The 27139-nt window shown below is 30.1% G+C and overlaps 2 protein-coding genes across 5 annotated transcripts in view; both read right to left on the bottom strand.

Annotated features, from left to right (window-relative positions):
- Positions 1-15975, bottom strand: part of LOC130450917 (substance-K receptor) — an 88840-nt gene extending 72865 nt beyond the window's left edge. For both annotated transcript variants that reach the window (XM_056789637.1, XM_056789636.1), the window contains exon 1: positions 15593-15975. In XM_056789637.1, coding sequence (XP_056645615.1) covers positions 15593-15820 — 228 coding nt within the window. In that variant the 5' untranslated portion in view covers positions 15821-15975. The remainder of the gene's footprint in view (positions 1-15592) is intronic.
- Positions 15976-16815: 840 nt separating this feature from the next.
- Positions 16816-27139, bottom strand: part of LOC130451215 (uncharacterized) — a 69901-nt gene continuing 59577 nt past the window's right edge. For 2 of the 3 annotated variants that reach the window (XM_056790090.1, XM_056790094.1), the window contains exon 13: positions 16816-17000. The gene's annotated coding sequence lies outside the window, so the exon portion shown is untranslated. Of the gene's footprint in view, positions 17001-19198; positions 19279-27139 lie in introns of those variants that run through there. The other variant, XM_056790091.1, reaches the window with a different exon arrangement.

Consider the following 27139-nt stretch of genomic DNA (forward strand, 5'->3'; position numbering starts at 1 on the left):
TTTTTAAAAGGTAGCCACTAAGAAAATATTGTTCAAATAGACTAAGTTCTTTAAGGTATATTAATTACTGGAAAATAGCAATTTCGATGATAAAATTTAAAATCAAGGAATCGTTAAGAAACATAAAATACGTTCCTTTAAAAGGCCTACCAATCCAATGATTTTTGATAGGCAGTTCAATAAAACTAACCGAGAAAAGTTGGTTTACTAGGGAAAATTTACTTCCAAACGTATGTGATTTCATTTGGTGGTGCTTCAAATGCAGATATATGACTCAGTATATACAAAAAGGTGTTTGAAAGTGCTTATTCGATCTTTAGTGGGAGTATATTGTTCAGTAAATGTTAATTGCCTCGATATTAATTCCAGCTTAATGTGAGCTAGTAGAGAGCTTTGTTTAGTTTCTTGAGTGCAAACTGCTTTACTTAGTTATTTTTCTCATGTGTATCATGCCCTGTTTAAATCAGTGGTATTATCTTTATATTTCTGCAACTTTCAGTGATAATAACGTTCTAATAACGTTTTTTGTTAATTTTTATATTTCATTTTCTATTGCTTTTTAATATTCGTATACTTTTCCCTCGGCGTTCGAATGAAATAAAAATATAATTTTTTTGGAATTTATGTACGTATAATTGTGTTACGAATATTTCAATTTTATAATATGTGGTCTTATCGAGATCTCAAGTCTCTTATTACAGATTTCTTTTAAATTTAACAATCAAAAGTTTTTCAGCACTCTTTCGAACTGTAAGTAGAAAAAATTAAATTATTCCACAGATTAGAATGGAGTTGGTTAGAGTAACAAAGAATTGTTAGTTTAGAATTGAACCATAATATACTTTGAGATATAAAACGTGTCTTATTGTGTACTGTTTCCTAACTTTGAAAAGGACATGTGACTTTTTTATTAACACTGAGGTCAAACTTTTTATATTCTCAAAGATACACTAGATTTTAATTTAAAAGAATCCATTTGATAAAAATAAAATATACTGTGAAAGAAAAGTGTCTACATTGCATTATTCATGTTTGAAACGATATGTATGTTTCTGAATCATTTCTCTTCTGATTGAAAATTAGTTTTTTTTTTGAAGGTAAAAATTTGACGTTTCGACCGGTTGCGGTCTTAATCAAAATATCACTTAACATTGATAACAAAACTATATTGATTAATAGATCACGTAACAATAGGTACTAAGTAATTTTCGATATGAGGTAATCGATGGGATGTTTGATTTTGATTCTTAAGTTTATTTATTTTGTTGCATCTTTGAATGTTTTGACGTATATGAATTCATATTAATAAACGCAAATAGCTATGATCTAAATGGATTTGCTAAATTTTTGTTCAATACCAAAGATATAAAATAATAATAAACAAAAAATGACATAATGGTTTATATAGCCCATTTCGCAGTATCTCCTTCCGATAAAATACCGAGAAATCAAGATTAATTCCATTTCGAAATACACTAAATTTTTCCAAATCATCCCATCATCCCAAACAGGAATAATACAATGTCGCTACAATTCTTTTACAGTACAGTCCATTTGTTTGAGTTAGATACTTTTAAATTAAAATTATCTGTATCTCTGAAATTATGGAAAGTTTGACTACAGTGTTAATGATAAAGTTTACATCATCAGTCACATGATCTTTCCAAAGTAAGGGAACGGTACATATAACATTTACTCAACAGTATACTCCCACTAAAGATCGAATAAGCACTTTCAAGTACCTTTTTGTATATACTGTCATATATCTGCATTTGTAGCACCACCAATACGAGTGAAAAATTCTTTTAAACATAACTAATGAGTCTTTTTATGATTGAGTTGGAGTTTCAACTTTTTCGTTTGGTTTCAAGTGATCTCACATAAGTTTTAAGAGTGAATTTTCTTTAGTAACCCAACTTTTTGTCAACATATTTACTTAATGCTGCCTTATAAATATTGACAATTAATTTGTCAAACAATAATCTCCATTCAAAGTTAACTGTCCACCATTCCCTAGATTTTTGTGCTTGTGAAAGTTGAAATTTTAAACTGGATCAGAAATTTAGGATTTCCAAAATCGTATCGTATAAGACATAATTTTCCGAATTTTTTAATGAAAGTGTATGTATCTCATATGGGTTTCTTTTCGATGGAACACAATGAACTAATTTTATATTTTTTATATTGAGAAGAATATTTTTTCGGCTAATTTTATTGAAAGGCCAATAAGAAATCATTGGATTTCTAGGCCTTGTAGTGGAACGTATTTTATGTTTCTTAACGATCCCTTGATTCCAAATGTTATCATCGAAATGGCCATTTTCCAGTAATTAGTATACCTTAAAGAACTAACTCTACTTGATTACTATTTTCTTAATGGCTACCTTTTAAAAATGTTTAAACAGTAACAATTCCGTGTAGGATTTTTCCTACATTCTTTGTAAAACCGATTCTATTTTCATATGTACTTTATTTTATTTCAAAATGTGATGGCTATTGCATTTAATAAGCTGAAGTAATGAATCATATTTTCCTTACGAACTACTGTTTTAAGGTTACTAAATAGTTTAGTGACTTCACGACTTCAACGTTTTAAGTGCGAATTCAACGAACAGTATTAGACTAGTAATTATCTTGTAATAGCCCTTTAGTGGTGCACATTGGAGACATCAGGGAATCAACTGAGGGAGAAGATTTTAAAAGCCTGTTCTTCAGAAACGTAAGTGTCTTATTGTCCTCTTCTTGCCTTTCCTACCTTTTTCTGGATTTCGGAAAGATAGTATTGATTATTAAGATTCAAAGTTTCAAAAACATATATAATTAATAAAAAGGAATTATCAATTTATGAGTGAATTGCAATGCAATGAATTGGGATCTTTTCAAATCCAAATTATCAAATATTAAACTTTTTAACAATGACAGTGAATATTTGAATAAATTTATTACAAGGTGTGAGCATTTAATAGAGTCATATAGAATTTATAATAATGCAGAATTAAATTTACACATTATAGAATGTATTCAAGAAAAATTAGAAGGTAGAGCAGCCTTCATTGTCGGTAACAGAGTTGAATTAAATACTTAGCCAAAATTAAAAACGGCCTTATTACAGTGTTTTGCTGATAAAAGGGATTTAAATTGTCTTGTGCAAGAGTTGATCAGAGCCAAACCATTAAAAAACGAGCATCTAATTGATTTTGGAAGTAGAATTCAATTAATTCGTAGTAGTGTAATTCAAAGAATTAGCAATGACCCCAATATAACTGCTGAAGAAAGAAATTGTCAAATAAATCAATACGATAAAACCACTTTAAATACGTTTATTGCAGGGTGCGACGGTACTCTGAAAAATAATATACATTTACGAAAACCACACTCTTTAGAAGACGCGATGGCCTATGTGGCCGAAATAGAAAATTTTAAAAGACTGTACGGTTCTTTAAAGGATAAAGGATAAATATAATCAACAGATTAAACCTAATAATGGTAATAGACAGCATACGAATACCCAAAATTTTTAAAGGGCTAATTCGAATTTTAATAAATATCCTAATACGTATCAAAATTTTGTACCAAATAACAGACCTGTTAACAATTACCCGAATTCTTATAGCAATCGTCAATACTATCAACCAAATCTCGTACAAAATAGAGAGAGTTGGCCAAATCAGCCAATACCTATTAAATCCATACCACAAAATAAAAGATATTTTACTAATCGACAAGTATTCGGCCCTCCCAAAAATGTATTCAAACCTAACCAAATTCCACAAAATCAATTACCAACACCTGAACCGATGTCCACGACATCACGTAATTTTACTGAACGTACTCGAAAACCTATCAATAATAATAATAGATTTTTCCGATCAAATCCAAACGTTAAACTTAAATCAATGTGCTGATTCAGACTATAATCACGACAATCAATATGATGAATATGACGAAATAGAATTTGACTTCACAAACGATGAAGCTAATCGCGATGAGAATTTTCAAGCAGCTCGTCCATCGGACGGGAAAACATAGAAATAAATATACTTTCAGTTAATCCACTACCAGATATAGAAATTGCAAATCCAAAAATTAAATTGCTAATCGATACTGGTAGCTGTAAATCAATAATAAGACCTTCTATTGCCAAAAAAACTTTCCAGATACAATTTATCATTCTGATACTACTGTATCAACTAGACTTGGAAGTAAAAACATTAGGTATCGAGCGCTTGTTCCTGCATTTCCTGAACTAAAAAATAAAAACTATCAAATCGATTTTATACTATATGATTTTCACAATTATTTTGATGGAATTCTCGGTATTAAAGATTTAATAGGTATGAATATAAATATTGATCTAACTAATCGAGACCTCATCCAAGATTACATTTTAATTATAGAAAAGTAAACGATATTGAGTTTTCTTTTTCAATTGACCCCGGAAAAAAAACGATCAAGAAATTACCCGTAAATATAGATAATGGGGATATTATTGTAGATGCGCGAAAAATAGAAAATATAATAATTCCACAAATTTTATCTACAGCGAGGAACGGCTTCGCACCAATAGAAATTAAAAATCTCACAAATAATTCGATAACGATAACATTATGAAAACCAATTCAAGTTACTCCATTTAAATAGTCACGATATGAACTTTTTAAATTTGAAAGCTTTGTTAACGATCATATGAACTGAGAAGAAAAACAAAAAATTATTTCGTTATATAAAGAATATTCTGATTTATTTTCAAAACCAGGGGATAAATTGACTTTCACTTCAAATGTTAAATATATAAGAACCAAAGACGAGGCACCGGTTCACACTAAATCTTACAGATATCCCTACGTCCACAGAGAGAAAATTAAGAGGCAAATTCATGAGATGTTAGATAAAAACATAATTAGACCGTCCTGTTCCCCTTGGAGTTCCCCGATATGGATTGTTAAAAAGAAAATGGACACATCAAATACCCAAAAATGGAGACTGGTAGTTGATTACCGAAAAATTAATGAGAAGACAATTGATGACTGGTACCCACTTCCCAATATATCCGATATATTGGATAAATTAGGTCGAGCCCAGTATTTTACTACCCTCGACTTGGCAAGCGGCTTCCATCAAATACAAATGAGCGAATGTTCTATAGAAAAAATAGCTTTCAACGTAGATGGAGGACATTACGAGTACCTTAGAATGTCTTTCGGTCTTAAAAAAGCCCCTTCTACATTTCAAAGAACTGTAAATGTAGTCCTTAAAGACATCCAAAACAAAATATGCATGGTATTCAGTAATAGCTTCAGAATTTCCCTATCCCAAAAACCACTGAAGATATCAAATCCTTTTTAGGTCTAGTAGGTTGCTATAGAAAGTTTATAAAAAATTTTGCTCAAATTACGAAACCGATGACGATATGTCTAAAGAAAGATAACATAATTAAACACACAGAAGAATTTATGAATTGCTTCAATACATTCTAACTTCAGAACCAGTCCTTGCGTATCCTGATTTCAGTAAGCCTTTCGAATTAACCATTGACGCTTCTAAATATGCCATAGGTGCTATATTCTATCTCAAAATAATCATCCTATTTGTTATGCTAGTAGAACACTTAATTCCGCAGAAATAAATTATTCTACAATCGAGAAAGAGTTACTTTCGATAGTTTGGTCATGTAAATATTTTCGACCATATTTATTTGGTCAAAAATTCACAAATTTTTCAGATCATAAACCATTGCAATAGCTCATGTCATTAAAAGAGCCCAATTCACGCCTTGTACGCTGGCGCCTTAAACTTAAGGAGTTTGAGTACGATATAAAATATTTGAAAGGTAAAAGTAACAAAGCAGCTGATGCATTATCTCGATATCCCGATATAAATGCATTAGGAACTGTGTCAATGGATGTCAATTTAAGTGACATCGATGAAATAATGAATGCAGAATTTGAAAGAATTAATTCCAGTACTCTCCCGAATTTAGATAATTTAGATCTTACAAATATCTTAGGTTTAAATAAATCTAACCAAAACGATTCAAATATAGGAAATCTCGTAAGCAATGATTTACCAATTAATTAAAATTAAATATGTATAAAAATCAAATATATCTTAGTAATGGTCAAATAAATACATTTAAGGTTAGAAGAGAGAAAGCATTCGAAAATATTCGTCTATACGTTACATTACCGGTAATTAACATCGAAAATAATATAATAACCTTCATTAAAGAATATATTGACCTCAGTAAAAATTATGCACTTTATTTCCAGAACGAACCCTTATCGAGAATATTTATTGACACTGCAAATGTTTAAGAATTCTGCATTTAAATTTACAATGTGTACCAAATCATTAACAGATATTCAAACAAAAGAAGAGCAATCAGAAAAAATTAAATATCATCATATATATAAATCAGGTCATAGGGGCATAAACGAAGTTAAAGCATCCCTTAGTTGTAGATATTACTGGCCAAAAATGATCGATGATGTAGAAAATTTTATCAATAACTGTGATACATGCTTAAAAAATCATTCCACAAGTTACAGCAAAAGAAGTCCTGATAATGCCGATTCAACAAGAAAAACAACAATCGAAAGCCTTTTAGTGATAATATTCATTATTTTAATAGCAGGTGTCTTGTTCAAATTCAAATAAAAAATTTTAGTATGCAGAAAACCCACAAAAGAAAAAAGTCGAGAAAACCTGGAAAGGGTCCAAAATTCGAAAAGTCAATCCATACTTTTCAAGACTTAGGAGAGAGGAGTTACATACGTGGCTTATAAAGAAAACTTAAAAGCGCAGCAGAAACATTATACATTCTCAGAAATTCTTACTTAGCAACATATGTAGATAAATCTTACTTTCTTGTAAATTCATTTTATATAATTCATTCTCTGTTCAGATCTCTAACAATAAACTTGTAATTGCTTTAATAAATATATTTTTTAAAAACTAATTTTTCGTTAAGAAAAATAAAATTGCAATTTAACAATACAGTCATATAGATGTGTGACGTATTGGCGGCGTAGTAAATCTATTGATTTATCAAGTACTACAAATTATTCACCAGTTAGATAGCAGTGACTTTGCAAAGTGAGCTGTCAAGGGGCTATGCAGCTTAGCTCCCCTGCTTTTAAGCGTGAATTTTACTACCGTAGCCTTTCTTGATAGACAGCCTCCTCACCTTACAAAGAGATGAGGCTATTTCTTTTGGTTCAATAATAAACGACAAGAACCATCGGGAGGTTCTCCGGTGCTCTTAAGGGGATATTTCACTGGACACTTCATCAGTAACCTTATTTAGCTTAGAACTTTTTGTGTGATCGCAGCTTTTTGAAAACCTATAGAGGGTTGTGGTCCTAAGAAATTAGTTCCATTCTCATAGTAACATACTAATTCAATTTTACAAGAGTTCTTTGGGGGCCGTTTAATAGTATGCATATCTTTGTATTTCGGTAGCTGGCTTGTGCGCGATAGCTCTTGCTTATGGTATATTTTTCTCCTGAGAACTAGAAGGCTTTAGCCCACTGGGTAGTGGCTAGCATGGCTCATGTTGCCTGGTAAAACGATTTAATTCACTATTGTATTGTTTTTGGAATATATCATATATAGTGAAGGGTGTATAAGCAAACAATACAAAATCCAATATCATATTTATCAACACTATTTTTTTTATTCTGATGTAATATAGATGAATTATCTATGTCAATCATTTTGATAAGTTATTCTAAAATCTAGCGTGTCTTGAAAACACAGAAATTTTACTCGTCACGGTTTAACCGAAGATAATGAAGGAAAAGGGCTGGATTTTTTGCTGCCAAATGTTTCAAAAGTTTGATGAACATCCCAACACTTTCAGTGAAATAATCTGAACTTATTCTTTCCTACGTAGAAGTTTTTAAAAAAGTATTTGATATCTGATTTTCAGGAACGAAATTGTTTTTCCTGTACCTCAAGAGTGATAGTTTATCGATTCATTTTATTTAATAAATTTAACTTTTTAATAATAGTATTTTTCGTTTTCAAATATATTGAATTTTTATATTTACCATTATTACGTTTAATAAGTCAGACCTTTATGAAGTTTGAGAGAGGGTTTATGGTTTATAGTTACGCACATAGGCCTTCTTCTAAGGCTGTCGATACCTTCTATACTACTAAAGCTGTAAGGCTTGCTTTTGTATTTGAATTTTGTGTGTGTGCCGGGTACTCACCAACGGTATGGTCTGTGGTTTCTTCCTCCTCCTTGCACTAGGTGCGTTTATTGATCGTCTGTGTCGCCTATAAATTGAGATTGGTAATAAAGGTTAAATGCGTATCCATGCGTGCCTTGGTTTTTCTGATTCCATCCATCTCCGCAGAGTTTGTCTTGCGGGCAAAAAAGTGATAGATTTTGTAGCTACACTTTTGGCAACACTCAAAATGGGCTCTGGGCTCATTGATGGTTTCGCTGATCTTAGTGCAAGCGTATCTGCCTCTCCGTTGCCCTTGTTTCCAGAGTGATCGGGCACCCAAAGAAGCTGGAGTCTGCAGCCACCTCTCTCCAGATCTGTACGACTTTTTTATTTAAGGTACTCCATTAAAATTCAGGTGCAATCAATATATACAAGTAACGAGTTACTTAGAAACCAGATTACCCAGTATTGGATATATGGATTTATAAATCTAACCGTTAAGAATGTGTTGGACCTCCACGATGTCCTCTGCACGCAGAAATAGGAGCAGTTGTTTACAATGTATCATGTGACGAATACGAATTTAAGCTTGAAATAGACAGTCGATAGGGATCCTTTTTTCAACTGAATGTATAGAAATGTATAGAGTAATTCAGTATATTTGAAGTATTCCAGCACGTTCTATCTCCAGTCCATCGTGAAGATTCTGTTATTTTTATTAGAAGAATGTGTCGATGAGGTCTGCTTTTTTCACTGTAAACTGTAGTGTTAGAAAAATGTTTATAAGCAATTATTTTAAGTAGAAGTATTGTAACTAGAATTTATTTTCAATAAAAATTTTGTACCTCTTATATTTCTAATTAGTGACTTCATATTTTTGCACTTTATGTTCCAATTATAAATACTATCATTCTGTACATAATAGGGATAATAAACCAATTAACACAGTCTCACTCTAAAAGTCCTTGTTGAGTGATTACAAGGTTCGTTTCTTTTCTCGCTAACCATTTGATGGAGTATTATATATAATCCCCTTTCCACTGTTATTCCTATAAAAAATTTGATCCTATTCTAAAAATCCATATTGGCTCCCATATTCAGCTAGGTATCTCTTGAAAGAATAAGAACATTTGTGACGTTATAACGCTATCCAGAGGTAGAGACACATTTTATGTTGAAAATTCACACACACACATACAAGATAACACAAATTTACATTTTTTTCCTTGTGCCAAGCTTCATTTATTGTACCAAAATATATGAATTCAAAGTTTGGTTTTGTAGCACTATGAATAATAATGAAGATATTTTAGCAGTTATATGATGTCGAGTGACTTTGGTACATTTGAATATACCTCGAAAAAAATAGCAGTAATCAAAAACCGATACTATTAGTTCTAAAATAATTAAATCAAACATCTTAATTAGTAGAAATCAATCAGTTACACGGAAAAAGTTGTAATATCTAAGCAGAGTAGGGTTGAAGCAACTTTTACAAGTGGAGATAAATTAGAGATTGAATGAAATAATGCTTTCATAAAAGAGAGAATAGAAAGGCCTATGATATAACTACTGTATGTGAAAGAAGAAGGAATGTTAAAAGTACGACAAAAGCTTCGAAAAGTGTAAATAGAAAAATATGAACATAAACAATTTAATTTAATAATAAGAAATTTAATTCCTTCTCATTCGACAATAAAGTATCTCGTTATTCAAAATGCGATGTTATAAATCCACAAAATTATCGACAGTAGATGACGATTTAATCAACTTAAAAGCATGTAACTGTTTACTCAAATTAAAAAATTAAAAACTATTAGAGCTCTTCATTTTATTAGAATACACCAAATTTGTAAAGGGCACAGTAATTAGCGTACTCTGAATAGGCAACTATCCGTTGATAAATAATATAGATAAGAGTATAATGCAAAAGATATTTGAATCAGTGACAGGGAAATTAAACCACTTTCATCGAACTCTCCCAAATATTCCTGAATTATTCGTTTACTATACGTAATAACTAAAAATCCCGAAAAATGTTAGATTCAAATTATAAATTGACATTTTTGAACGTGAAAGTGTGATCCTAACCTTCAGCCTCTTTTGAAGGACAGATAGGATGCCAAATTTAATGAAAGGGAAGAATACGCTTATGAAATAACGTTTGGAAGGTTTCTTTATTCTTTATTCGAAAATGTTATCGTTTATTGCAGAAGCTAGCATAAGAAAAAATATAAAATAAAATTGTGTGATCACGGAAATTCGTTACATTACAATATCATTAATACGATGATATAAGCAGGCAGTTAATGAAATATATTTTTCATGATAATTTTATTATATTCGCAGAAATTTGGTGGCAAATATTTGATAATTAATGTTTGCACCTTTATAGATATCATGGTATCCCCTGACTATAATTACTTGTTGAAGATTTGTTCGTATTTCTTTATTTTTATGCTGAACCTTACGTCCATTCATTCTATGCCGTTTCATCTGTGGGTGTACATAATGTACATTAAGATATAAATTGTATCAATTATACTCTATTTGGAAAGAGCGTAGAGTAGATAAATGTTCATTATAAATGTATAAACCTTGAAATTTTTAGTACGGTACTTTACGTCCAAAATTTGGAATATTTAAATATGCCAATGTTAAATAAGGAACTGGACAGATATATAGTTTCCCCATAATTGACCGTACTAAAATGTAAGCGGTTACCTAGATAATCCGAATGGCCATCCTATTCTCTCTAAAATTGAAGGATATCTTTATTTCTTTCTCTACTTTAATACTTTCACACCAAATTCTGAATCTCCCCAAAAGTAAGAAGACCCTTACCATCAAAGCCGTTGCAATGGGTTTTTCGTAATTAATACTCGTAACATATTATTATCGCTTTTTAATATGTACAGTTATTTTTATTAAATTATTTACAAATACATGAGTATATACATGTAAGTATGAAAAATAAAAATACAAAATATACTATACTACACATTACTATAATATATACATACTTATACACTACACATTACTATATAATATATAACAGTCTACAAATATTTGGTGTAACATATTTAAAGTATGTACATATTTGCAATATATGTATTTTATTCCGAAGAACTAGTGGATGAATTGTTTAAATTAATTATGAGAGGTTCTACAGTTTGATCAATAATGTTATCTAATTCCCAAATTTTCTCTTCCTCTTTGATAACATGCTGAATGCATTTTTGCCAGTTTTCAGCAGTAACGTTTTTTAAAGCTTCGTTTAGTAATATTCTAACGTCCTTTAATTTAAATTTGTATTTTTCCAAGTTACTTCGCCTTTAACTTGGGCCCATATCAATTCGATCGGATTGTGTTCACAGTGACAGAGAGGAAGATGAATAATAGTAATTCGGCGATTTCTTGCCACTTCATCAATATTATATTTATATTATATCAATATTATTTATATTATATTATTCGCACCAAAAAAATCGAAGCAGAGCTAAGCGAGATAAAGCGATCGCACCATCCGCACTCTCTCACTCACGTTCCCTTGTGTAGCCTCGTGGAGAGTCTGGATCCAGCGTAATAAAAGTATCATCATTTAGAGCCATTGACATTGTCAGTCGTGTTAACTATAATGCACTGACGGTTATACGTGTGTGGCGTTTGTTTGATCTCTTATCATATCGTTCACCATTAGTGCTTATGTTTTCTGTGGACTACTGTTGTCAATGTTTGAGCTAGTGCCAAGAACAGCAGCAGTTGGAAACCGAAAGTCATAATGTCGTATTCAGCGATAAATCGCGATTCTGTGCATGTGCACATGACTGCCGAGGATAGCGACATGATAAAGGGTTCACTGTTGAAAGGCTTGTGTACAATACAGTTGAGGTAATGATTTGGGCAACTATTGCTTATGGTAGCCATTCGTTTCTTCTGCTTACGCGCATGACAGCTGGGAATTATGTTGATGATGTCCTACAAACCATTTCATCGTTTTATCTAAATGAGTGGTCAAAACCACATAGCTCCGTATATTTCACGGCAAATAATGAAAAGTCTCCAAGAAATATACTGGTCAATAGACTCAAATCTCATGGAATATGTGTGGAAATCAATGTGGAAAAGACGAAGCCGAAGTCTTATATCATTGTTGATGTAAAGGTATCACTCACATTACTACAAAATCAAGGTCGATAAATTCGTCGTTTTGGCTGAGTTTGATTCTGTATTCCGTGGAACAATACTTTCAGTAAAAAAATTTTGGGAAAACCAGGTGCATCCACAAGATCACATAGCATGTTTTTTATTCTGTAGTAGTCAATCAAATCAATAGTCGATCAGGATAAGCGTTTCAAAGAAATAACCATTGATGACATCAAATGCCTTTTAATTTGAATAATGAAGTATTATTAAAAGAGTTGATAAGATTCTAAAAGCTAAAAGAAAAATATTGAGTTTTATAATAAGAAATAATTTGATTACTAAGAATACTTAGTATTTTGTATTGCTTCCAATATATTTAAAACGGAATTTACACTTTAGCAGGTCGTCAAGACATATTATTCTTATGTTTTGTTCTGACACAATCTCCAAAATTATCGTAGCTATTGTTGTAGATTTCTTTTTCATATTCTTTTTTTTTTCTAGTAAAAAAATAGTCCAGTCAGTTAGTGTTAGTTATATTCGAATTCTACTTAGATCAAATGAAGGAAAAATTACTTTAGCATATGTTATAATATAACTTTCTTCGATTAATGATCTTTTTCAATCTTGATCAATTTATATAAATATACAATGATCATTTTTCGTTTAAATTATGGAATGTAAACTGGCTGCTTGTTGTCCTTAATGAATCTTCCCCTTTTTTGTATATTCAATTATATTCTTCTGGATCTCCCTTCAAGACATTAAAATAAATATCCTTATAATAAACACTATATTTATAGAAACGTTGGAAGGAGATGGGTTAATTGTTTTGCTTACTCCTTGTGCACACTTGGGTATTTCTAATACCAGAAGTTTTTGATATTATCAACCTCCGGTGCTTCCCAGTTGTTACTATTTTGGATTATATATCTCTTTTTCAAATTTAGCATATACTAAAACCATTTACGGCATCCATTTATACTTACTATTTACAGTGATTTAGTTCGTGCTGGGTACTACTTTTTAATAATGCAAATAAGACGGACAATATTTTTTTATATGGATACATTCCATATTATTACAATTTTCTACTGTTAACAAAATACCGTATAATATCTATATTCATGTTTTATAGCTACTAGCTAGTAGCCGGTGTTGCTAGTATACGTATAATCATAAAGTGTTGATCCAAAAATATTCCTTCTGAAAATTTTACACCAGACGGTAAGACGGCAGCGGGACGTAAGGAAATGGAAATAGGATATATAATGTATTAAAGAAATGAAAAGTATACACCAAAAAATGGCAACATAAAATTGAATTATTTTGAGTAGATTCGCAGGAAATATTAAATATTAAAAACATAATTCCACAAAGAAGAAAGAATAAAGCAGCACAATCAAATTGGATAGCTAAAAATAACGGTAGATAGAAAATGTACATGACATGAATAATCTTAGAGAGTACTAATAAAATTATTATCAAAATAATCTGGATCAAATTTTTATTCCGTCTCTAAGATATGAAATGAAATTTATTGTTACCAAATCAAATTTCCGTATATTGTCAATTTTACATTGCTAGAATTAAATATATGATAATTGAAATGAACGATTTCCACCGTTTATATCAAACATGGACCAAATGAAGATTTAATTTCCAAGTTCGATTCGAAATTCCAAGACTTAATTTTCTAATGAATTAAGAATGATGGAGAATATTTAGTACCTAAAAATCCAAGCTTGGATTTATTTTATTATATTCCACTTAATTTTGCACTATTCAGTAGTACACATGGTATGTGTAATTAATATTAGTTAATGATAGTATACAATTTATACATATCACAATATGACATTTCGACATAATTTCGGTCTTTACCAAATACATTTTGACATTCACAACTTGTATAATTATGTCAATAAATAGAGCACATCCCACATGGATATCAAAATAAAATAATCATCATGATTCATCAATCATGATCTATATGAACTATTTCTAATAATTCTCTTTTTTGCAATTGAATTCCATCAAAACCTTATATATAATAATCACTTTTTATTGGTACTTTGGATTTTGGATTACTGTAATATTTCAATACATTATATATTGTCATTAATGATTATTTATTAAAACAGTTCGAATGAATGTTTTTATACATATGGTACCGATATATGTTTCACATTTTGCGTAGGATAATTTTTTGGGATAATTATTTTCTCTTAACGTAGTTCAATTGGTCAATAGCTGCGCGTTTTAAGTTACTGGTATTTTTTGAAAGGTGGAATGACATCATCTCAATTTGTTGTTATATCCCTATTGTTAATTTTTTTTATGATAGAAATAGAATATTGTATTTATATTTCCCATCTTTTCCTTTCTTTCTTTAATATATCTTACGATTAAACTGGAATATTTGTTTATACATAAACCAATGAATATGCATTGAGAGTATTCATATTTTTAACAGTGTTTTCAAAGTCACATATATTTTTAATAAAGTAATCAATTTGGTGTAAAATGTTTTTTCAATTATTTTTCGAAAAATAGCGTAAATGGCGTGAAATTGGTCTAAAAGATATGTCAGGTTTATTATCTGAATTTGATAGCCGATATATTTTAGGGTGTAACATTTGAATCAAATAAGATAAGTTGTCCTCATTCAAAGATTCCAATATTTTAACAATTTGGTAATAATTCATGGTTTTTAACGTTTTGCTCAAATTAGGCCTATTACAACATATTATCTGACATTAACAATGACATTACACAAATATTTAATTGTTTACAAATGCACCCAATAATAAATTGATTAAAATCATCTGCTGGTGAAGCTGACGTTATTGCTTTATGTAACAAATTGACATATAAAAGGCTTCTGATCAATGAAGGTAACAATAATTTTTTCGAAACTACCTATCATTAGGTATTGGAAAAGTGTTGATATAGAGTAGTGTCAAATTTATTAGTGTAAATCGTTGAAACAAAGAAAATAGTTTTTTAAAATGTCCATATGTGTGACGTGTTGATTGACATATTTGTAGGATAATTTTTAGATAACATCATATTTTTCGATTTAGTTTCTTCTAAAATTATAGTTAAGAATCCACGTTAATCCAAGTCGTTATCAATGTAGGAAAATGTATAGGCATTAGTTTATCTCATGTTATGCTGAATTAATATTGTTCACCCACTCACTATTTTCAAATATCTCTTTTTAAAAAATTATTAATGCTAAATAAGTAAAAATGGAGATTATTTACCTGCATGAATTGAGCAATGATCAACCATACTGGTGAATCTGACGGAATAGTATACAAAGCCGCTGTGATAGGTCCACTAAGGCAGCATACAAAAAAATCAGCTATGATAAGTCCCAGTAATAGTGGACTTTTCGACCCACGACCCCACCAGAGAGTAACCGCCAACGTTCCATTACCAACGACTCCAATTAAAAATAAACAACCGTAAATTGTAACAAAAATATCCATTTTGAACAAAGAAACAAATTTCAAGCACTTTTTTGACAAATAAAATGAATTGGAGTATATTTAATTCATGTTGTCCAATTTTTCGAAATTTGAACGAGAATACTTGAGAGCAAAGCGAATGAAGCTCCAACCTCCAATGTTACCCGGTAGAAACTGAACGGAATAGTGAACGCATCGGAGGCAGATAGACTGCCACCCCCCAGCATCTTTTCATCCCTGACAAATGTTGGTCTCTCAGTAGCCCTGAGAGCTGGTCACGAAAATACTGGGAAATACACTTTGTAACTGGAATATAGTGAATACTTTCCTATAATTGGTTGAATATTTATTTATTTCAATTCAAGATTTGTGATTGTGATAGAGTTTGTATTCAAATCCATGACGTAGTCTACTTCTCCTATCTCTCACTTTTGATTTCATTTGATATGATGGTGTTTTCGAAACCTCATTTCCTCTCATCAAAGGATTTGCGATAGAAAAAATAGAAAAATTATTATTCATCGATTTTGCTAAAATATTTCTTAAGAATTCTGTCAAATTGAACACAACAAAAAGTATGTTATGATAGTGAATGATAATGCTTCATAACTACTTAGTAAACATTCAACTATATATTATTATGTATAGAAATTTACAAGTCAGCTCTAAGTAACATACTTATGAAACGATACAGGGGGCAGTTGACAGTTTTAAGCATCTACAAGAAACGTGCAAAAAATAAAATGATTCGAATGTATGGGATATTGAAAACAATAAAAAGTTATTATTGGCAATACTTATCCTAACTATATCGTATAATTTTATCCTATTTGGAAGACACTTAAAAATTCATTTAATGAACCTACCAGTGAGAAAGGAGTTCAGTTCCCTTTGTCAGTTGTATATGGAAGGAGTAAGTAACATCTTTACCACTTACCCTTGTCAAATCACACAGAAAATTGCTTTTTGCAGAACCTTCAATATTTATATCTTGACTTAGTGAATGGTTGTTTCTAGATATGTCCGGTGTAAAAAAAAACTGAAACTACGCTTTTTATCGCAATTTCTACAAAAAAAATGCACTATTACTAGCCTTTTGTCTGTCTATCCGTCCGTCTGCCAGTAGCAGCGATATCTCCTCACAGGAAGCATCTGGTGAGCTCGTTTTTTTGCATTTAATTTCTGTATAGCTGTAGATGTGCTGAAACGAAAGAAATTATTATCAGGTACTAATAGGAAAAAATTAATTAAATTAACCAAAATGTGATCCCATTGAATAAATCTCAAATAACATTAATTGACTTGTTTCGCTTCAATGGACGTCAATTTGAGGTCATTTTTCATTTCATAAACCAATTATTACAAGAATTGTCAAGGAATAATGAGGACAAAATTATTAAATATATGATATTATTGATATTTTTCTTGTGTTATTTTTCATGGAAACTTTCGTTTTATAAATAAATTTTTTTATTGATATTTAATGATTGCTAACGCCATAAAATGCGCAATAGTCTTTCTCGCCTAGAGTGCGACGAGTTTTTTACTTATTTCTTTTTAATTTTTATCATTGTACCTACTCAATTAGGAAATTACTGTAATGGTGCGGTATTTACACTCATTTTCTCTCATTTGTGAAAATATTCAACTTATTTTGTTTTATTTTTGTTATTGAGTTCTGAATAATTTTCCCTACAATGAACTCTTATTTCTTTATAATGTTAAATTTAACTCCTAACTCTTCACATGTTCCGAAATTACCACCTGAAGAATCTTGAAGCAACTAAAGTAATGGTAAAATACTATTGCGATTTTTGTGCAATATAAAATATACAATTCATTATTTGGACAAATTTTTCACCGCATTAGTTTGCTTGAACTTTTTCAACTTACTCGGATTATGTCTTGTTATGAAATTGCAGTTAGAATCTAAATTATTCAAGATATTGTTTGTTTCTTGTTCCCTTTTCATCACCATATCCTCATATTATTAAAACCTCAATTGGTTCTTTATCAGATAAATGTTTTATTTTAACTTTCAATGAAGGTTTCAATCATCTCATTGAAATAATAAAATTCATAATCTTTTCAGAGAAATGAAAGATTAGACAACGGTGGAAATATCGCCAAATTACAAAACAAATTTTAAGATAATCATGAAAACCATTCGGATATAGTTGAAGCCAATGGTTCATCTATGGCTGAAGCGTTTTAAGATGAGTCATTATCGGACTCTCCGCCTAAATACAAATTCAACCATGTTAAATTGGAGATTTTTTCTGATCATCAAATGTAAACAATTATAAATATAATATCTGATTGGAATGGAATTTTAACATCACTATATTATTTACTATAACAAGTAATAGTTTTATTTTTCTGAAATGTTCTGCTTAAGTTATAGGTGTATACTATTATACTCTAAGATAGTTCTTAATGAAAAAACAAATTATTAGACCTGCAGTTCATTTTCTCAAAAATATTCAATGTTATTCAAATGTGAGATTTCTCAGAAAATAGGTTAGTTGAAGTGGCACTCTATTCTAAACATAAATATTTTATTAGAGAAGCTTGACGAACTGAGGCAATGAATCTCCATTAATTCCAAGAGATTCAAAATAAAATGTACTAGATTTAATCTACTATTTACTTCATTTGGAGTTTCAGTTGTTAAATTTTTTTTCTCATTATTTTCATTGCAACAATTGGGTTCAATGAAATTGTATTGTAAACAATATCTTGTATTTGATTATTGGATTCATCATTACGAAATTTCACATCCACAAATTAAACACAGTGATAAAATGTTAAAGTGAACCATTCTGTTAAACATGTGAAATGGAGATGTCACTAAAGTTAGCAGAGCAATATGAGCCGACAGAAAAAAATAATAAGAGCAAAAAATTAAGTGCTAATTAAATGCTAATTAAATGACATATTACGAAATTAGCAGCAGTGCAAGTTTTTGAGAAATTGGCTGTTTTTCTCAGCAGAACACTATAATTAGTGAAGAATTATAAACTCCTGTGGCAAAAAATAATTTTTTCGGCATCACGACAACACGAAAAAAATGACTTTTTCTGAGTTTTCTGAACAAAACACTACAATTGGTAAAGAATTGTAGACTCATATGGCCTCGTTAGAGCCTTCCACAAGAGTCTATATTTCTTCACCAATGATAGTGTTCTGCTAAGAAAACTCGGAAAAAGTCACGTTTTTCGTGACGTCCAAGAATAGGATTTTTTTATCATTGAACAACGTAGCATTTAATTAGTATTTAATTATGGGAGTATCCATATTTTTCATGTTTATTTATATATTTTGTTCTACATCTTTTACCTGTTCTTCAGCCACCAAGTATTTTATTTCGAGAGTTATTAATGTTTAAGAAATTCTGTAAAAACCACTGTGAAAGGCATAAGCTGATATGCGTGGCTTTAAAAAAGCTCTTCTACACCGTAGGCAGTGGGAGGTATGGCCTGTAATAAAGTACGAATGTTCGTTAAAATGAGTCTTCATTCACTACATAAATAGAGTGAAAGCCGCAGTTAAAGAGCGAAATGCTTCATTTTATGAAACATCTTGCTTTCAACGATATAACAGTAATTTAAGAAAATATTATTCAGAACTCTTTGAGTAGGTGTTCCAGTAGAATCAAGGGAAGCAATGAATAGAAATAATGCTAATTTTGTACCGTTTCTCATTTCCCTTTAAAATTAATTGAATTTATTATTAAAGCTCTCACCAATATTTCTATGTGAAGTACCTTTATTATTTATAGATATTTATATCTTACACTTTATATACTTTATTTTTTTAGAAAGTTCTCTCAAACGTATTTAGGCTCAAAATTTGTAAATTGATTTCTGATTCAACTTTTGGCATTGTTTCTATACAATTTTGATACTTATATTTTCATAGGTACCACAATTTTCACTGCGCTGTTACTGATTTGAAGTGTACATTCTAATACTATCTAGATGTCGGATTTTGAATTCACATAGTCGATAATACAAGAACGAAAAACGGATTCACTGGTATAGCTTCCTATTGATCTTCGTCGAAATTATTGGGATATATTAATTATTTGTTTTCAATCAAGTCAATTTATGAGCAAAACATCTACAATATGAAGCTAAAGCTACTTTCATCAAGGTGGTTGTCTCTTGAGTTATGTTTCGTGTTTTCGTGTTTCCAGTGCATGTACAACTCATCAAAATCAATTAATGTGCTATAAAAGAGTGTTTTTATAGGGTAGCTAAAATTATTTCATAGAAGTTTTATAAACATCTGAGTTACCGATATAAATTTACTAACCGTCTCCATAACTCGTACATTTTTCAATTTCATGTCGAATCGATGAAACATAAAAATGGTGTTGGTCGGCGTATCCAGAATCCAAGTTGAGAATAAAAAATGAATAAACAGAAATTTTTATGATTTGTTTTACTACTATGATGCAAATATTCATCGTACCCATTTCCGAGTTGATGAGCAAATTGAATTATAATTTGTTCCATTTGAAAGCACTTTACAGCTTATGAAAACTGTTGAAGTGAAATTTTCTCTCTCTCTTGAAAAATATTTATTCTCCACCAGCAGCTGTCAATAAGTTTTGAATATTGCATATTTCTTGTTTTCGTGCTTTTCCAAATGAAATTTCTTTCTTTTTTATTTGAACGGCTGTTCTCGAGTACTTGGAACGGAATTGCCTATGAGCTTTGAGCACTAATTTCAAATTAAATTTAGCTTTTTCGAAATATGGCCAAACAAACAAATCGTGCATTGCAGAACAGCCTTTCAATGTAAATCATATTATCTCTAGAGAGTTCGGAATGTACCTAGCATTAGATAATATTAGATTTATTCAAAATCAAAAAACTATTTTCAAATAATATATTAATTTTATTTTATTACACTTGACTTGCACAAATATTTTTTTCAAAAAATCCTTCTCAATTGATAGTCACACTATTAGACACCAAGACAGTTAAATTTGTTAGATTCTCTTCTGTTCGGTTTTTTCTTCTCTTGTTTAAAAATACTTTATATATTATCCATTCATTTATATTAAAAAGTTTTCTTCCTTACCCTACGACAAACAATGTGTTTCAAACTGGAGAATAAGAAGACAAAGTAATGTCTATATACAAGGTATCTATGCTATGTAGCTTTTTAAGTATATACAAGATGGCAAGCGACCAAACTTGTCCAGCAATACAAAACTAATTATTATATATAATCTCCTATATTGTTAATACAAATTATTATTGTAATTAATATGTATTTACCTCTTTCTAGCGGGCTTTAATTCTTACTCCCATAGGGTCTCTTAGGACAGCACATAGCCCGGCTATTGTATTGGTTGGTTAGGTAATACTCTATTGATAGATTTACTCACCTGAAATTTCATCTTCTCGCCAACTTCAACAGCTTCCAAGACCTCTTTCCAACACAGCTTGGTTCATAAATGAGAAGCCTTCTATATAACTCGAAAAAATCATAGAATTATACCAGCTTTCGTTTCCAAAATTGCTTACACTCACTTAAGGTGAATTGAATGAAATTTGAGAAGAGTAAATCTTCATCCATTACTTCAATTTGGCATCTTATTAATTAAAACCCGTTTCAAGCGATATATTGGGAAGTACAGTCCGAAAACTTAACTCCCCTCATAGGAGCTATTGTACTTAAGGATACTTACGTATCAGAAGGTCGTACATTTGGTTCTTTGATCAAGACACGTTTAATTTATTCTGAATATTTAAACTTTATTGATTTACGATTTTAAATAAATTAAACTTCAATATGATAGTTAGAAACTGATATTTCAGTGAAATTTTTTAAGTTGAATAAGGTCCAAAAAATATTGTGTGAAGTATTTCGTTTGTTTTTTATATAATATACATATTTATATAATAATGTTGGTTAGTCTTAATGACCTTGAATTTAACCAGCTTTAAAGTACGAAAGGTTTAGGTTTTGATTTTAAATTCTAGTAACTGTCATTTACCGTAGGTAGCTTGATAAGGACTTTTTTGCTAGCATTCTTCATCTTGAATTGAAGTTTTTGAATGTTCATTTATTTACAATTGTTTACAGGCTTATGCCAGAAGCAGCTTAGCAATGGGACGTGAATTTATAATAAATTCTACCACCATACAGTCAACCGCGACTACTGAAGATTGTTATTTGAGTTGCCTACCACACAGGAAAATAATTAAAATACTTATACTTTTATTGTTTTATTGAAAACACATTATTTTTTAAAAAGGAAGATATATTGTATTTAATAACTGACATTATAATAATTCAATTTCTACAAAGGATTACACTGAGAAACATAGAATCTAAGTATTTATCATTATGAATTACGTGGATTTGTTTGAATAACACGTCGTAAAAAACGTTTGTCATTATTCCTTATTTGATAACATCTATCGTATTCATAACACCGGAGGTGACATTTAGAATAGTCAAGTTTCAATAATTCTATAGTTGGTATATGTTTCAAACATGTTCCCAACAAAAAATAAATAGTTATAATCAAAATAACATTCATAAAAGCTAAAGAATATATCAACTGAAATGAAGGAGTCAAAACAGGCTGCTGTGATTATCCTTGGTAAGCAAAATGTGTACAAGTATTGAATTGAATTGGAGAGTATATAATGATGGCTAGAAAGCGTACGTTAAATTCGTCCTATATGACAGGTCACAATCCAGGCTACAGAGTTTATGAATTATGTTACTTCTAAGTTTGGAACTTTATCATCTAAGGATAATTATATATTGATTTTGTCATTAAGATACGTTTCAACACGAATGTTAAATTTTGTATATAGTCCCATCAGTAATATGTTTATTTAATGTAATGTGAAGAACATATGGAGAAGATTGCTTATTATGAGAAACGGCTGATTAAAGAGATATTAGGGCCAAAGTAAATAGAAGTTGTATACAATCTTGATAAGTGTAAGTTAAATCTACCTCCAGTTCGGTATCTTGTTTGACTTTCCATTTTCTGAATTCTATGTTTATTTCGAGATGTATATACTTTGTTAAAACGTATACTCTATTCCAGATTGCTGTCGTTAGCGGAATAAATATTAATAGAACTTTTTGCTTGATATAAATATAGTGAATTAATTGTTTTTAAAAATATATTTTAATATGTATACATTTTAATATTGAGTGCAAAAATTTATTTCTCTCTATATCTCTCTCTCTCTATATCTATCTCTCTCTCTCTCTATATATATATATATATATATATATATATATATATATATATATATATATATATAATAGTTTTAATAATCAATAGCTTATATTAATATTATTTAAAATTTGTGAACGTCACTGTCGGTGTCCGGTGGTTGACCAAGGCCATCGAGTTAGTAGGGAGTCCTAACCGTCGGCGAAGCACATTCCTGGCGTAGGCGATTACCTGAGACCTGTGAACCAGTCATTCAATGGCGGTCATGATAATATTGAGAACGATACTCGTCAATAGATACTAAATTTCCGTCAATTTTCCCTGTTTAATTCCCGTACAATATGTATGATATCAAAAGGAGAATTAGTAATATAATTAAATAGAATAGCAGTTTGCAATGTACTCGCTTTAATATCACGAATATAAAGCTCTGTGAATCTAATTAATAAAATATGCCAAATTTAACACAGTATATACATGTATCTCTTGTAAGCTAATTGAAATAATTATTGATGCTATTGGGATTTGGATTTGGCACCGTTTATTGTTTTTGATTAAATATTTCACTTGTTCTGAATACGACGTTACGTACGTTCCTTTATTTTATTATTGTTTGGTAATGCGTAATATCTTAATATAGGGCATTTCGTAAACTACAACCCGGTTTAAGGTAAATCACTTCTCAGCTGATTGCGGATTCTAGCCCAGCACAAGATTTACATCAAAGTTTTTGAAAATGTCGCGGATGAAATTCAAAACATGACCTACAAGAACTTCCAATTTTTATTTTTTGTTCGTTAATTTTTCCATGATATTTATTTAGTTGTATAATAGATTCTATAAGAATAATTGTTATTGTGCAGTTATCAACTATTTACCCCCTCACAGATTTTACAGTGAAGTGTAATATTAATAAGTTATTTTTATACTGAAATACCGAAAAGTATAGAAACCACAAACCTCAGTAATATATCAATTACGCTGCTCATGAGAATTAATACAGTCAGACAGTTAGTTAAAGGTGGTAAACCATTTTTAAAGTTAAAAAAAACATAGAAAAATGAATCAGCCCTTTAAATGATCACATTTACCCACTGGGTAGAAAGGATCATATTATATAACTAATCATTTTCCGAACAATGAACATGATCCGGGTAAGTTTTCGAAGATTTAGATCATGATCGGATTAACCTATCTTAGTTTCCGAAAAGATATATGTCTAAAATTTGGTTTTGGTTATTAACCATATTGGGGAATTGTTTTTTGAAAAGTTTTTGATAAAAAAATTTACTAGAAATGAAATAAAAACTATTTTTTTGCTTGGTTTTCACTGCTACAATATTATATTGTACTGCGAATGTAAAATTAACTCAAATATCTACTGATTATTTACTAGGGTCAAAACCTTCTAAACAATTTTTTATCATTCAAAGTAATTCATCTTGCGTACAGGAGGATTCCAATGTATATATAAAATGTAATATTAATGACATGAATATATATTTTCCCCAATAAATGAAGAATAAGAGAGAATTAATACAAAATCGTAAATTATAAAAGTTCATTTGCATACCAATAAATGTCAAGAGAACGATATGACGGTTAGTTTCCCGATGGAAAACGCAACTGTCACAGAGTCACGTTCGTGATGGATTCGTTTGAGTCCGAATACATTTTCACTTATAAAGTTATCATTTATCTCACTTTATGTTATGTCATTGACATATTTTAACCTGTGTTTGTAGCTTTTCCTCAACTTCAGTAATATTTCTCCGAGAATAGTGGTTGAAATGTAAAGTTGTTGAGTATTTATTATTCATTTTAAAAGGACACCAGTGTGAAAACATAACGTACGTTTACTATAATGTACTTTTTAGAGTATTATGCATCACCTGTTCATGATATTTCTTTGCATTCAACGACGTCTATGAATTTCGCCACTGGAATATGAGTATCTTTTGTCTCCAAAATTAAATACTCCCTCAAAATATACACTGGAAAAATATGTATAAAAATCTTATGCTCGAAAAACAGTGTAATCAGTTAAAAACGAATAAATCAGCATAAATAACCTTATTCTCCAATATTCATTGTTTAACAATCAAGTATATAAAAAAATATTCGATAGGAAGCAGTAACCTATGATAGCTAAGATGGAAAGTCTTTAGTTAAGTTTGTAAATATGTTCATTAATACACATGTGTGTGGTTTAATTGGATTAATAACATTCATTTTCAAGATTTTGCCTTTAGCGATATCTGCATTTATCTGCTACATTTTTTACTTTTTCTGTATTTTGATGCGTCAAACTGTGTACTCTATCCTCACCTGATAAATAAAGCGTTTGAATATAATGAAGTGAAATATAGAAATTTAAGATTCGTGATTGTGAAATTGTTTGCTAGATAGAGCATCTTATATGGTCCACTGGATTATTTTATCCAATTGTTTCAAATGAAATTCATACAGCAAGAAAGTTTTGACTTGCGGCTAATCAAGGAGATTTACTACTTTGGATTGAAGAGTTTTCAACATACTATTAACGTATCGTCTTATGTAGTAGCAAATGCCGGTATTAGAGTCGATAGTATTTTGTTATTCCGCTCCTTTATATCAAAATTACTATATACATATTTGCCTATAAAAAATGCAAATCTCAACTTGAGAAAGACCTTCAGTCCGTGTCTAATCTTAAAGATGCTAAATGGTCAAATTTTGATAGGAAAAATCCTTGAGATGAATACATTACTCTAAAACTATAATATTTACTGAAACATATAGAAAACATGATATATACATACAACATACATATACACGACATACTCGGGTAAGTGTTTGTTCTGCAGTATCGAGTCCTTGAATAATTCTAGCCAATTGGAAGCTACACGAATATCCTTACCTTTCATATAAAGAAGGGCTCGGGACAATAAATTATCTTCCAATGCGAGACAGACGAATTCGTGGGAATATGATAATAATCTTCAAATCAATAAGTAGCATGCTAGTATCTTCACATAACAAATCTGGGCGTTGGAGTCATTTAGTCAGAATTTCTCATCCTACCGAGTAATTGCTAATCGTATACAGGAAGTCTATTTGAAAATATACAATCCTCTATATTTCGCCTGTGTCTTCCCACATTCATTTTCAAAAGGGCCAGTTTGGATACAGGTTTGCAATTAAATTACATCAACCATGTAGCAAAAGCCGATACGATTCCTGTCTTTTAGTCACTTGAAGAAACTGAATTTTTATCCAGTTACTACTCGCATTTTGATATATATATATATATATATATATATATATATATATATATATATATATATATATATATATAATATTATATACATTGTCCTTCATAATTTGACTGGTAAAATCTTTGTTATAATTCATCTTCTGCAGTCCTAGTATCCGTTCATTAATATATAAGGGTAGTATCAATGTTCAATGATACTCGAAATTGGAAAATCTGCATAAATACATACTGATTGCATCTGTCTAATTGAACTAATGGTATCCGCATAGATTACTATAGGTGACGCAGAGATTGTATGGAAGTTTTAAAGACAATTATTCATATTCGATATTATTTCTTTTCCCGTTAAATCATAGAAACAATTCATTATTCATTTAATTACACTTTTTCAAAAAACAAATCACCTATCTAATAGAGATAGACCGTATCGTTTATATAACAGTTTAGAATATTAACGATTACATACAAAAATAAATACAAATGTGTGAATTATATATTCAACTTTCGAAAATTCGTTTTAAAGAACTTTATTAATACAAAAAAACACAGTTTACAATTATATAAGCGAATGAACTTATTTAATTTTACGATTGAGTTAACTAACATTCATTGAATGAACTAGATTCATTTTTGAATGAACAAAATTCATTGAAAGGTATTTTCAACAATCCTATTTTATAGTACAATAAACGCTGACACATGTTTACAAAATATGGTCTTTTTACGTCTTAATTTTTAGAATAATCTAGATTTTTCTTTATATAACTCCTCATCCCTAAGAATGAAAAATAACGGTCTTGTGGTTTCTCTTCTTTCTTCAAGTCTTCAATTTTTGGTTTCTTAAAAGTCTTAAAATCTAATTTTG

This window comes from Diorhabda sublineata, chromosome X (assembly GCF_026230105.1).
Source record: "Diorhabda sublineata isolate icDioSubl1.1 chromosome X, icDioSubl1.1, whole genome shotgun sequence".
In the NCBI taxonomy this organism is placed as follows: Eukaryota; Metazoa; Arthropoda; class Insecta; order Coleoptera; family Chrysomelidae; genus Diorhabda; species Diorhabda sublineata.